The sequence below is a fragment of the Phyllostomus hastatus genome, unplaced genomic scaffold, assembly GCF_019186645.2.
Source record: "Phyllostomus hastatus isolate PE091 unplaced genomic scaffold, TTU_PhHast_1.1 phas_scaffold_46, whole genome shotgun sequence".
Taxonomy (NCBI): Eukaryota; Metazoa; Chordata; class Mammalia; order Chiroptera; family Phyllostomidae; genus Phyllostomus; species Phyllostomus hastatus.
The window spans coordinates 6,631,875-6,646,025 of record NW_025334032.1 but is presented as its reverse complement, the minus strand read 5'-3'; the positions used below and the strand labels follow the sequence as shown (position 1 = coordinate 6,646,025).

The window sequence follows — 14,151 nt, the reverse complement described above, 5'->3', positions numbered from 1 at the left end:
TTCAAGACATTTACCTTAAGATGATACTTACAAAAATGTAAAAAAAAAATGTAGGCACAAAGATGTTCAGCATTGTTTATAGTGATGAAAAATTAGAAGCAACCTAATGGTCCTAACTTGTGGTACAGACAATGTGATAGTCTCCAATGATCATAAGTGATTTCTAGATCTCGATTTATGGAGATGGAAAAGTGTCCATGACAAATCATTGCAGAACATATATAGTATATATTTATATTGCTAAAGAACAAAAATTAGGCTGAGTAAATTTAAAGATATAATTGGCTTTATTAAATGATTCATGAATTGGACAGCATCTCATCTAGCAAATAGAAGGGAGCTCTGAGAAGCTGTTCAAAATAGAGTTTTTATAGGCAGAGAAAGTATGGGACAAGTAAGTTAAAAGAGTAGATGTTCAGGCAAATTCACTTTCCTTTATGTGAAGGCAGGGTGTAGGTCGTTGGAATCTGTGCTTTAAGGAGTAGGTTGGTAGGTTTGGTGGTGGAGAATGGATACTGTTTCTTTTTCTTGAGGCAGGAGACAAAGTAATCTGAAAATAGGGGTTATGGGGGACAGAGTAGCAATCTGGTTGGGAGTGGAAGTTTGGGGCAAAGTGACTATCAGTGAATGAAGATGGATGGAGATCTCGTCACAGCAGGATTCGTGGGTCAGCAGAATGGATACCCAGATCCTGGGTGAGGATCTGCTAAAAACAAAAACAAAAACAAAAACAAAAACAAAAACAAAAGCGGCAAGGCCTCAGATTGAAAAACTGAGTTCAGTTCTGTTCCAAGAGGCAGAAAGTCGAGACAAGCATTTGAAGTAACTCCTCCCAGACAGGAAGTCTGGAATTCCGTTGGTTCCGATCCAGTTCCTTTTCCTGCAGGGGCTGCGGTCCCTTCGCCAAGAGCCACCGCAGATAGCGCGAGAAATGCTGGAAAGCAGGAAAAGGCCCCGCGTGGGTGGACAACTGGAAAAGGGACAGACCTCTAGCAGCCCGCTCCCGCAATCCACCGCTCCCCCCCACCCCCACCGGCTCCGCCCAGACTCCACTTCAAAACTCCGCTCCCTCCTCTCCCGTAGAGTCCGCCGAGTCCCTACGCCTCCTTCAACACCGGTAGCCCTGCCAGCCCGACATCTCGCTCATCAGCCAATGGGCTGAAAAGTAACCCGCTGCAGCATGAAAGTGACGGCAGAACTAGCCAAAGGCCTAAAGGAGGGGGCGGGCCAAGGCGGGAGCTTGTGAGGGAGCGGCCACACTCGTGGGAAGCAGCTGGAGGTGCGGGTGGCTGGCAGCGTGTGGTGTGGGAGGGGGGCAAGGTGAAGCGGCCCCTCCCCCTGCCCAGCTCCGGTAGGGAGACCGGAGCAGCCGGATTTTCCGCACCCGGGAGGGAGATGCAGCCGCAGCCCTGGCTGCTTGCAGGTAAAGTGCGGGGAGGCTCCTGCAGTGTGGAGTGGGGCTGAGCACGCCTCAGAACGAGCTAGCGGAGTTGGGGGCAGAGTAGACGCAGTGTCCTTGCTGCTGCTGCGCCCCAAGCTTGGTGGGCCGTTCTGGACCCGCTGCGACGCTGCTGGAGGATTTGGCTTCGGGACCACAATTGCAGCCTGGGCTTGGGGGACTCAGGCCCTGGGCGCCCTGCTGTAAAAACATGAGAGCGTGCTTGCTCCCTCTGCCCGCATCTCGGGTATCGGCTCCTGCGCTCCCTTCGCCTATTGTCGTAGTCCCCCAGCCTGATACAACTGCGCAGGCCCTCCTGCCAGCCCAAGGTGCACCGGGTGCCTGTGTACCTGGCCTCGGGGCCCCGCGCCCTCGATGGCTGGGTGCTGCCTGGCCACTTGGATGTGAGCCCTGGATTAAAGGTGGCTCCCCGGCAGCCAGCGCAGTGAGTGACAGCTAGTGCAAGCTGGCTGCGTAGCACAGCTGCAGAGAGCCGGTGCCACCGGCCCTGGACCACCCAGCCACCTCTTCTTTGCACAGGCTTGGAGTTTGGGGAAGCTGAGCAGGTGGCACAGCAAAGAAGTGAGGGAAGCTGCTACGAGAAGGGGAGCCAGCCAGAGTACAGAAAATGCTGACGGCAGGAACTGAGCAGACTAGGTTCTCTGATGTCCCTGCAGGAGAAGAGGAGGCAGGGGATCATTCTGAAACTGACTCAACTGTCTTGTTCACTCCCCAGGAGTCTGGCCCTGGCCGGACAGAGCATCTCAGATGTTAGGGTCTGTCTACATTGTGCTTTGCATACATCTCTGCTGTTCCCTTAGTACCAAAATGACTAGTCTTCATTAGAGACAGTCTGAGATGACAAATGAAGCTCCACAATTAATTTAAGAAGCACAATTTATTTTCTGATTCAGTATTCTTCCAGTGGGGCTATTTGGACCTCATAACATTTTGTGAAATAATATTCAAATATTTGGGCCTAAGGCAGATTACATCAAGACCATCTATTATGTTCATGGCTCTATTGTGCATTTAAAACTGTTATAAAATGTTTGTTTTCCTTCACATTAACTTTCTAAATCAAAGAACACTCGATTCCCTCCATGTTAAGTCATGGTATCTTTCTAACTATTCAGCCTTGTTTATTTAAGTAGTGGGACTACTCTAGCTGAAATGTAGACAACAGTAGTTGAGGCCTGCATGGTGACCTGTATTGTGTTTGCAGCTGTAATTTAGAGTTGAGCAGTAGTTTATCCTTTCACTGGAAAAGAAAAAGGGCAGGGACTGCAGGTAGTAGATGGAATTCCCCCCAGGACTTGCAGAGAGCCTGGAGAACTCAGTGAGAATGGAAGAGCCTTTCATCTCTGGATTGAAAATCTGGAAAGGACATTGTTACCATCGAATGATATGTTCTGTGCACTGTTGGCTCTATCCCCACGTTTACTCAGAAGCCTGTCAAAAAGATGCCTGTAACCTCAAAGGGCCTATTTGGCTGACTCCTTATTGATCCCATAGTCTTGAGGTATTCCCTTAGAAACCTTAAAACAAGTACATTCAAACTGCCTTCCCAGTCAAGGGACCTGGGAGTATCCTCTGTCTCAGCAGGAAAGGAATGGGGCAGGTCTCTTAATAGGAAAGACAAAAGAGCCCTGGTATCAATAAACCAAATACTAAAAGGGATTTCTTGTTTCAAAAGAAAATAGTCTGCCTGTGCTTTCACCCTCCTTGGAGCAGGTACTTATAATAAAGTTAACTACCCCTGGGCATTTATTAAAGCCAGTGTTTCTAAACACTTTAGGTGTGTGTCCTGTTTAACTCTCTTTACAATCATGTGAAGTCAGCAGAGTTATCATTACCACTTTAGAGGTCAGGAAACTGAGGCCCAGAGAGGTTAAGTAATGTGTCCAAAGTTACCCAGGATTGAAACCCAAGCAATTTGACACAAACATGGTTCTGATAAATCCAAAGAAAGCACCTATTAAGGGTGTGGTGGGAATGGGGACAGATAATATGTGGTTTGGGGAGGTAGTTTAGTATTTGGGTGAATTCCAAGACCGGAAGCTCTCTCACTGCTGGGAAGTTATGCTTTGCAGAGTAGTGCAGGAAGTGGACTCTGAGAAAATAAGTGACATGTACAAGGCCACAGAACTAAGTGGCAAGGCTAAGACAAGGAAATTTCTGGCTTTAATATTTTGCCTGTTTGAAAAAAAGTTAAGAAGTAAATGTATATTTGTAACTTGTCTCTTTCACAGATATTGAAGGTCATATCCTTACCTAGAATAACTTCTCTCCTCTTTCAGATATAGCTCAGCCCTTTCTGGAATAAGATATTGTCCCAAACCAGTCAGTACAACATTCTCTCCTCCCTCTTACTGCTGTCTGTATATGAACCATTGACTTGGCCATCAAACATATGCCCTGCCTCATTATCTCTATTAAACTCTTCTCTCAGATTTTCATCTATCTGTCATGAGTGTCCTGAGTTCTCAAAATTGCAATCGTGTTTCATCCTCCTCCCCCATCCCCTCTACATACAATGTGCTAAGACTGAATGATGAATATTTCTTTATTTTTCTTGATTGGATGCAGTAAAATAGTAACTTTTTTTTTAACTTTGTAAACTGGTTCCAGGACTGTAAAAAATGATGTCCATTATGGGGTTGATAAATATAGGAGTCCATTAAATCAATGTTTCTCAAGGATAATCCAGCATCAAACCCAATGGTTTCTAGTTTGGTAGGCTGCAGTTGGGCCCAGGAGAATCTGTATGTGTCCCACATGACTTTTCTGCCCACTAGAGTTAGAAAACCACAACTTAAAGATTTTAAAAAGTGTATCCTCTAAAATTGCAACATAAATGACTGTGTAACTCTTGTTCACTCCAGGTGAATAGGTTCACTGCAGAAGCACTCCTAACAATGCAGTAATGAATGATTATATCATGCTATTTTTTCTTTTTCTTTTTTTATTACATTTTTTTATTGTTTTTCAAGTACAGTTTTCTGCCTTTTTCTCCCCACTCCTCTCCACCACTCCATCCCTCCCCGCCTCTCTCCCCCATTTCCATCCCCCTTCTTGTTGTCCATATGTCCTTTATAATTGTTCCTGTAAACTCTTCACCCTTTCCTCCCCTTCATCCCCTCCCCTCTCTCTCCCTTCTCAGTGTCAGCCTGTTCTCAATTTCAATGTCTTTGGCTATACTTTGCTTGCTTGTTTGTTTTGTTGCTTAGGTTCCTGTTAATGCCAGGCAATAAAAGACAAATACCATATGATTTTACCATTAACAGGAATATCATGCTATTTTTCTTGCAGATTTCTAACCAGCACAATGCTAGAGCCAGAGGCTGACAGCCTGCAGTTTTCAGAATGGCCAATTTGGAGGCCGATTTGGATCACATCATTCCATCTTCTGTTCTTCCTCCTTTCAGGGCTAAGTTAGTAGTGGGATTTGTTTCCCTCGTATGTTTTGCACGTAGCTATGATGGAGATTTTGTCTTTGATGACTCTGAAGCTATTGTTAACAATAAGGTTTGTATCTTAATTCCTTTCTGATAAACTTATGTTAACCACTTGCTTACATCTCAGTAATAATCTAAGTTTATATTGAATTAGTTTCTACTAAACTTGGGTTAAGCATTTGCATGGGCCCCAATTGTACTCTGGATTTTCCATCTCTTTTAGATAGTGTCTCCTTGACATAGGGCCCCTTTTAAGGCTGGCTGCCGGGGGTCTCCAACCCCTGCCTATATACCCAGTGTGATGTGAGGCTGCAAGCCACACGTGTATCAGAGAAACCATTATTCTAAGATTTCAAGGCAAGGGTGTTGTAGGACATTGCAGACTGAGTTAGGTTTTGTAAGAGATTTCCGGAACTGTTCCAGAAAAAAAGAAAATCATATATTTGCTGCAGTGATGGCTGAGTATGATAGCTCATGAAAAGGTTCAGCCTCAGTACCAGGCCATGTGCTGGCTTCTTTGTCCTTCACTGATAGCATCAAGAGAGCCTACTGACAGCCATAGGAGGATGGGGAGTGATGAAGTTCCTGCTCATTTTGTGTTGGAGATCCAAATTTGCTGAATCTGCAAAATTTCAGCCACTTTTGTTTGCCAGTGGGTGCTCCATCAGTTCAGGGAAAATATACTCTTTCATTCTCTTAACTAGAGAAGGAGGAGAAGAAATAAATTTGTGGGAAGGGAAGAAAAAGATTTAAGCAAGCCTAGAGAAAATCAGAACAAGAAAGTTGGAGGCAGGGAAGGCCCAGAAGAGAAAGACTGAAAATGGTTGTAGTCCTATGACATCTAGTTACTCAGGAGATATTTTATGTGTATACCTTAACCAATGAAGACAGTTTGAAGGAATATACTACTTGCTCTCTCTAGCAGATGCGATTGTAGCAACTCTTTGTAACACCGTTATTGGATACTGTTAAATTTTTGAAGTCATTGTTTCTACCAAATGAGGAAAAAGTCATTTTCACATTGAAAATACTGGAAAAAAATTGTCGATGTAACAAAAATTTTTTTTCTGTGGGTGGCAGTGGAGAATGACTGTTTTGTAGTATTTCATTTGTAATGCATTGCAACTGATTTTCTGTATTTTGATGGCACAAACTACAGCATTGTTGATGCTTCTTTTTAATTCAAGTTCTTCATTTGTAATTTTCCTCAAGTTCATCCAGCAGTTTTTTCGGACATTTCTGTTTCAGTTGTTTTTAAAACTATGCTTACAAGAAAAAGAAGTACATTTGTAGATCATAGCAACTCTGTCACATCCATGGCTTGATAGCTACAGAATTGCTTTCCTAACAAGGATTCAAGGATAAGACTTTATTGTTAAAATTATTATTTTATTGAGAGTTTCTTGACTCCTCCACTTTTAGCAAGTGGAAGATTTATAAAGTTAACTTAGAACCTATGTGGAAGAACTTTGATAAACAGGGAAAGGGACAGCTTGAGCTCTCTTGTATGTGGGGTGCCCTGATGTGTGGGTATAATTCTCTTTCCTTCTATGTGGGGTAAGGCAGATGAAGCCATGCTATGGTGCTACTACACATTGTCTTGGCAGTGTTTTCCAGAGCATCACACTGTGCCCCTTTGTTAACTTGCTAGCCCTCCCTTTCTTCTTTCCTGTTAAATGAAAGGCACTCCATTCATTGGCACTGTGCCTACAGTAATGTGAAACAGGCTGTTACTGGGTTTTATTGGTGTTAAAGACAGTTTTCCAGATGCATCATTGTAGTGTCAAGTTGCCCTCTTTCATTGAGATGATGATTTTGAGATACAGAGTCAGCAAAAAAAATTCAGACATACAACATCTTTTCCATAAATCATTATGAGGAAAAATTGACCTTTTTGTAGTGTTCCCTGCTCTGTTTAGGCTATACTTGATGAAATATTTAGAGCTCCCTTGGTGTTTATTTTCTGCTTACATAGAAGAAATCCTCTACCCACCCCCTTCACAACTGAATGGGTACTTCTAGGACAGTGCAAAAGAAGATGGACTTAAAATTTTTAACTGAGTTGAACTCAGTTAGTAGGTGGATTATGGGACCTTCAGGAAATATCTAACCAAGTCATAGAGGGTGTCAGTATATTGAAGCCCTCTGAAGCTGATACCCAGTAGAAGAGAAATACACCCTCCAAGTGGGTATCAGGTGGCCAACTTTGTATCTCTTGCCTCTTTTCCAGCCTTTCCTTTTGAGTTAGTAAGCACTTCAGTAGCTAGGACTCACCAAACTCCACTGTGTGTCATGGACACTGGTTGTTCTCTTGGGCTAGCTGTGATCTGACCATTTCTTCTGTTTGGGTCATTCCCCACTGCCTGCAAAAACTGTCCAGTTTAGATACAGACACAGACATAGGCTCTCCTATCAGGTGCACCAGCTGTTGGAATGAAGAGCTAGTTATGCAAAGAGGTTGGATCTGGAGGCAGAGGGGCAGCCTCAGCAAGATGTCTGGTGGTGTGTGATTTGTGTGTGTGCTTCTGGCTACACAGCACTGAACCTGGTTTTCCAAACCACCAGGGAGTCAGTGAGCCTTGCACTCTTCTTTAAAGCATTCCCTTTTTTAAGCTAATCAGAGTCAATTTTGCTTACTGCAACAAAGAGTCTGCACTGATATACCTTGTGGTGCTTAGTATAATTTCTAGTCCCTAAAATATTCTTGTTTAATTATGCTTTAAAGAGAAAAATTAATATTGTTTTGTTACTCCACAGTAACCTGTGGAGTTACTCCATAGCCTTTGTTATTGTTAGGCAGTTTAAACAATCTAGTTTCATATTTAAATGTAAAAAAAAATGCTTCTTTAAGTGTCTGTAGTACAATACCAAATTAAATTATGTTAGTATTGATAGTAAGATAGGTAATGTTTTTTTAATACTAGTGATCTTTATCTTTAAAAATTATTTTCTTTAGTATTACTATCTGCTTAGCTCATGATCAAAAATGGAAAACTTAAAAACATTTATCCACTCACGTTTTAAATGAGATATTTTTGTAAATTGCCTTATGTATTAGATAAGAGAGAGGGTAATAGTGATCTTAGCTATATGGTCCAGTCATTCATTCAGCATAGATTAAGCACCTTCTATGTACTCCCAGCAAACATAGACATATCTGGGCCTTGTGGAGCCCTAGGCCAGTGGAGCAGACAGATAATAGTTATATGGGTATAACTATATGAATATAAGTCACCAGTGTGCCAGTCACTCTGAGGATAGGTGCAAGATGTCCCAAGACCCATGGAAGGGAAGTTGCCTCAGCTCAAGAAGGTTGAGATATAAACGGCAAGAGGAGCTGAGTTGTGAAGACTTCAGGGATGACTATCTGGGTGGAAACCTGAACATGCAAAACCTTTTGGATAGATGGTAGCAGGAGCTGTGTGGGAACCGATGAAGGCCTTTAGCAGGATCACGGAGTCCAAGAGATGAGTCTGCAGAGTTCAGTGGGAGCCAGGGTGCCCTGGACTGTGGTGTCCATGTCAAGACATCAGCTTTGTCCTGGAAGGGGAGGGATCAGTTGCATTGTTTTAAGCAGGAGTGAGTGGAGTGACTTGATTTGTATTTTGGAAAGATCAATGTAGAGAACAATTCAGAGGGTTCAGTCGACCCTCTAGGAGGCCTGCTTATGTCCTAGATGAGTGATAGTGGTTGCTTGGCCCAGGATTGTTGGGAAAGTTGAAGAGTAGAAGTATGAGGAACTTTAAAGAAGAGGACTTGGTTAGCTCTGGGGTAAGGAGCCATGACTCCTTTGTCCAGAATGTCCTCTGGTTGTGTTCCCACAGGATCTCCAAGCAGAAACACCCCTTGGAGACCTATGGTATCATGACTTCTGGGGCAGTAGGCTGAGCAGCAATACCAGCCACAAGTCCTACCGACCTCTCACCGTCCTGACTTTCAGGTGAGATATAACTACGGCCTGTACTAGAGGGTCACCCAAAGCTTGTGCATTATAATGTACCAGGTTGTATGTGACAAAGTTCATAGGGTCTGTGAGTCTATCCATGGTTCCTAGGGTCTCCAACAAGTAGGGGTATTGAATAACTCCAACTATTAGGAGTTAGGTCACAGGAAGATGGAGAGAACATGTGTTAGGATATTTTATTGCAGGGCTTGCTTTGGCAGGAAAGATGCTAAAAGTGGAACAATACAGGGAAAATTAGCATGACCCTTGTTCAAAGATGATATACAAATCGATGAAGTGTTCTATTTTGCACAGTTCTTGGGGGTTGGACCCTTTGCTGGTAAATACCAAGGAAATAATATGAGTCAAGGTAATGTGTGGCATCAAATGAAATTGTCATTTTTTTCACTATAAAATAAGGTATAAATCTTCCTACTGTCAATAGGCAAAACCAAGATGAGATTAAAAACAATCTAATTCTTCCCCCCCACCATGAATCAGGGAGCTTTTTGCATTAAATAGATTTATTTACCACAAAAAGTTTCTATTCATAGATGTTTCTTGTATGCATTAAATACTTGTGTCTAGATCTCACAAAGAAGCATAGAAATGATGAATTGGAACCACTGGTAATTGAAAAGCAGTCAGAAATAAGAGTCCCTGACAATGAGAAAGTAGTTCATTGTTCAGGAGACTGGTAGACAAACTATAAAGTACTTTTTTTTGGAGGGGGGCATAAGCAAGTTACATGACTATCTTATATCCAGGTCCCTCTGGAATAGTCACGAGTAATATGTGATAATATATTTTTTGGAATGTAATCTTGCTGTTTTTGCACTCAAAAATTGGTCTAGCTTTGCCACCAAGTTTTCTGTCCCACTCCTCTGAAATCACCTTATCATCCAATTACCCCTCTGCAGCTGATTACGTTCCTGCCTTCTCTTCAATCTTCTTAGCTTGATGGCATTATTTATCTTGGTGTTATTTTACCAAAGTTGCACAGAGTCTTTTCTCCTTTTAATATTTTAATTACTAGCCTTTTCCTTCAGATGGTTTTGCATTTATTTCACATGTTTCTGCACCCCTTGTATGAGCACCCTTTATTTGCTGCAGGATTAACTACTGTTTGTCCGGAGGCTTCCACCCCATGAGTTTCCACATGGTGAACATCCTTCTGCACAGTGGCATCTCTGTCCTCATGGTTGATGTCTTCTCAGTGCTATTTGGTGGCCTGCAGTACAGCAGTAAAGGCCAGAGGTTGAACCTGGCTCCCAGATCATCCCTGCTGGCTGCACTGCTATTTGCAGTGCATCCGGTACACACTGAGTGTGTAAGTATTACGCATGTCTGCTTATGACATTTGTACTTGTGTAAGGTTGAGAAGCCGTCTGTATGTCAGTTTGGTTCCTAAAACAGGCTTCCTTTAAATCCTCTTAGAGCTGTAGACAGTACCTTGTATACACAGCTATGCCCTGTCAGATGTTTGAAACAATTTTGTGTAGGTCCAATAGAATTCTTTTGTGGAAAAATGCAGAGTCTCATACCAATGAAGATTTTATAATGATGGAATAGTATGACCTCTGGTGATATTGGGTTGGCCAAGAAGTTCACTTGTTTTTTTTCTGTAAGATAGCTCTAGTAGCACTTAGTTGTCTTTAACTTTATTCAAAACAATTTTGTTAGATTGTATTATGGCAGCTGTTATATCAGCATGCATTTTAAAAAAACTTATCAAACTTGGTGAATTTTTGTGTAGCCATTTTAATAGTGAAGATGGAAGAAAATATGCAATATTTTTGACATATTATGCTTTATTATTTCAAGCATGGTAAAAATGCAACAAAAACACACAAAAAAGATGTGTGTAGTTTATGGAGATGGTGCTGTGACTGATAGAATGTGTCACAAGTGGTTTGTGAAGTTTCATGCTGGAGATTTCTCATTGGACGATGCTCCACAGTCGGGTAGACCAGTTGAAGTTGATAATGATTAAATTGAGACATTAATTGACAACAATTAATGTTATACCACATGGGAGATAGCCGACATACTACTAAAAATATCCAAATCAATAAAGTTATTGGTGAAAATGAAAAATGTATCTTTTATGGAAAAAAACTAAACAGACTTTTTGGCCAACCCATACTTTCTGTTTCTCTTGTATGATCACACTGTAAAGGTATGAATGTTGAATGTTGCCTGGCTTTGGGGTCTACAAACCAGATGCTAAGATTAACTTTCTTCAGTGAAGGGTTTGATGCTCAATTTTCCTGTGTTTGCTGAGAGATTTATAAGTTGCAAAATACTTTCTCTTGCTATCGTGATTGTCACAGAAACTCTGTGGCAGTATAACAGTTTTACTTTACTGAAGAAGAAATGGTCTGAGAGGACAAATAAAGGACTTATTGCAGGTGAGTTGAGCAGCTGGTGGATGTAGGAATAGAACTTAAAATCTGGCTGTCTGAGGTCTGTGCAGAGGTGATGCCCGCATACTTTGAGCTGAACTGGAAAGTAGGTCCCTAAGTCCAACTGTGGAAATTACTGGGGGATTCTCCCCACCTCCCTTCCCTTCCTTGTCTTTGCCCTGTATTATTCTCTTCCACTTGACAGGTTCAGCCCAGGTAGATTGGCAGCTCCTGACAGGGGCCTAACTTGCTATCCTGTGGGTCATGCTTTTATTCCACTGAGCTGCTGCTGAATATATTTGGTACAAACTGTGGGATTTTCAGGAATCATGCTACCCCACACCTCCATGGGAACCCTTTGAAAATGTAAATCACCATGTTTGCTGAGGTAAAAGGTTTGATCTTATGTATTCATTCTGTGAGTGTGAAGTACCTAGTATAAAATACTACATGTATCACATCTCTACAAGACTTCTGCATCTCATATGTATTTAAATACTTACACATTAACTAATTGTACTAAGCATCCTGAAATTAAGTTTCAAAATATTGAGCAGAATTCTTGCCTTTAGCATCTCATTTATTAATTTTATTAAACTACCTGTTCTTTGGTATTAAGAGGATTATGGAATTGCTCTCAAAGTGTTCTTCTAATCTTATTACTAAGCTATAAAAAATTATCATAGTTTTTTACTTCAGCAAATTCAGAGGACTTAAGGTATTGGCAAGATGGGAACTACTGTAAGCTGTATGTATGTGTATATGTGTGACATTAAATTAAAATTTGTTTCTGTAAGTTATTTTATAGTCTAAATATTTGTTGGGACTCAGAAATATACACATTGATCAGAAATAAGGGAATTTCTGGTAAAATTACTGATTTACAGTTTTGGTCCTTATCTAATTTTGTGTGATCTTAAAAACAAAATGAAATATTTGAATTATTAACCAAAGAAATTTTTCTAGAGTTCTGATTTTAAATACTGAAAAGTTAGTTTGTAGAAAAATTGGAAATGCTAACAAGTATAACGGGATATACACATGTACATGCATACATCTCCAGGCATATGCAATCTGGGAACATGTTACCACCAAAGTTCTACATTTGAGATATTTAAAAATAAGCTAAGAGAAGTCTAGCTATATAGGAGAAAAGGGGGTATCTGAAAAAATTTCTCAGTCTTTCCCACCTCTCTAATCCATGAAAAGCATTCAAAGTCATATTACAAGGAAAAGTTATAGATCATTAAAAATCAGTAATCCATCAGACAGATAATTTGTGTATTCAACTTCCATTGTTTTGACAAATAGTCAGTATTCGATTTTGTCTTATCGATACCTCCCTGTTATTTTCTACTCTATGTTTTTAAGTATATTTTGTTGAATTTGCTCTTACAGTTGTCCCACTTTTTTTCTCCCCTTTATTCCCCTCCACCCTGTACCACTTCTCCCACCAGCATTCCCCCACCCTTAGTTCAAGTCCCTGGGTCGTACATATAACTTCTTTGGCTTCTCCATTTCCTATACTTTCTTAACCGCCTCCTGTCTATTTTGTACCTACCATTTATGCTTCTTATCCCCTGCATCTTTTCCCCCATTCTTCCCCCTCCCCCTCTCCAATGATAACCCTCCATGTGATCTCCATTTCTGTGATTCTGTTCCTTTTCTAGTTGTTTGCTTTTGTTTTTTGTTTTTGTTTTTAATTTTTTTTAGGTTCAGTTGTTGATATTGTGAGTTTGTTGTCATTTTACTGTGCATAGTTTTGATCATCTTCTTTTTCTTAGGTAAGTCCTTTTAACATTTTAAGTAGTAACGGCTTGGTGATGATGAACTCCTTTAACCTGACCTTATTTGGGAAGCACTTCAGCTGCCCTTCCATTCCAAATGATACCTTTGCTGGATAGAGTCATCTTAGATGTAGGTCCTTGCCTTTCATGAATTTGAATACTTCTCTCTAGCCCCTGCATGCCTGCAAGGTTTATTTTGAGAAATCAGCTTATAGCCTTATGGGAACTCCTTTGTAGATAACTATCTAATTTTCTCTTGCTGCTTTTAAGATGCTCTCTTTATCTTTACTCTTGGGTAATGTAATTATGATGTGCCTTGGTGTGTGCTTCCTTGGGTCCAACTTCTTTGGGACTCTCTGAGCTTCCTGGACTTCCTGCAAGTCTATTTCTTTTGCGAGATTGGGGAAGTTCTTTATTATGATTTCAAATAAGTTTTCAATTTCTTGTTCTTCCTCTTCTCCTTTTGGCACCTCTGTGATTCAGATGTTGGAACATTTAAAGTTGTTCCCAAGTTTCCTAAGCCTCTCCTCATTTTTTTGAATTCTTGTTTCTTCATTCTTTTCTGGCTGCATGTTTATTTCTTCCTTCTGCTCCAAATCATTGATTTGAGTTCCAGTTTCCTTCCGTTCACTGTTGGTTCCTTGTACATGTAGCTTTATTTCACTTTGCATAGCCTTCACTTTTCCTCTATTTTGCAACCATACTCCACCATTTCTATAAGCATCCTGATTACGAGTGTTTTGAACTATGCATCTGATAAGTTGGCTATCTCTTCATCACTTAGTTCTATTTTTGGAGCTTTGATCTGTTCTTTCACTTGGGCCATATTTTTTGTCTTGGCACACCTGTTATTTTGTAAGAGGTGGAACTTTAGGTATTCACCAGGGTGGGGCAACCCACGTCGCTGCATTATGGCGCAGTCTTAATGAATGTTTCTTCTTTAACTCCTTGGTTGTCAGAATTCAGTACAGTTCAATTTTCTGGCAGTTCTGGTTATTTTTTGTTTGTAAATTTGTTGTCCTTCTTTTGGTTGTTTGAGGAGGCAAAGTGTATCTACCTATGCCTTCATCTTGGCCAGAAATTCTCTACTCTACATTTAACCCTGCTTTAAAAGTGAGCA

At 41.0% G+C, this 14,151-nt stretch overlaps 1 protein-coding gene and 1 non-coding gene across 2 annotated transcripts in view; both read left to right on the top strand.

Annotated features, from left to right (window-relative positions):
• The first annotated feature begins 1,253 nt into the window (after positions 1-1,253).
• TMTC4 (transmembrane O-mannosyltransferase targeting cadherins 4) overlaps positions 1,254-14,151 on the top strand; it is an 84,067-nt gene continuing 71,169 nt past the window's right edge. Inside the window, exons 1-4 of the mRNA XM_045821769.1 lie at positions 1,254-1,423; positions 4,751-4,966; positions 8,721-8,836; positions 9,953-10,169. Coding sequence (XP_045677725.1) covers positions 4,805-4,966; positions 8,721-8,836; positions 9,953-10,169 — 495 coding nt within the window. The 5' untranslated portion in view covers positions 1,254-1,423; positions 4,751-4,804. The remainder of the gene's footprint in view (positions 1,424-4,750; positions 4,967-8,720; positions 8,837-9,952; positions 10,170-14,151) is intronic.
• Positions 9,049-9,151, top strand: LOC123807842. The gene has a single exon (XR_006783717.1). It is a non-coding gene; the product is annotated as a U6 spliceosomal RNA (small nuclear RNA).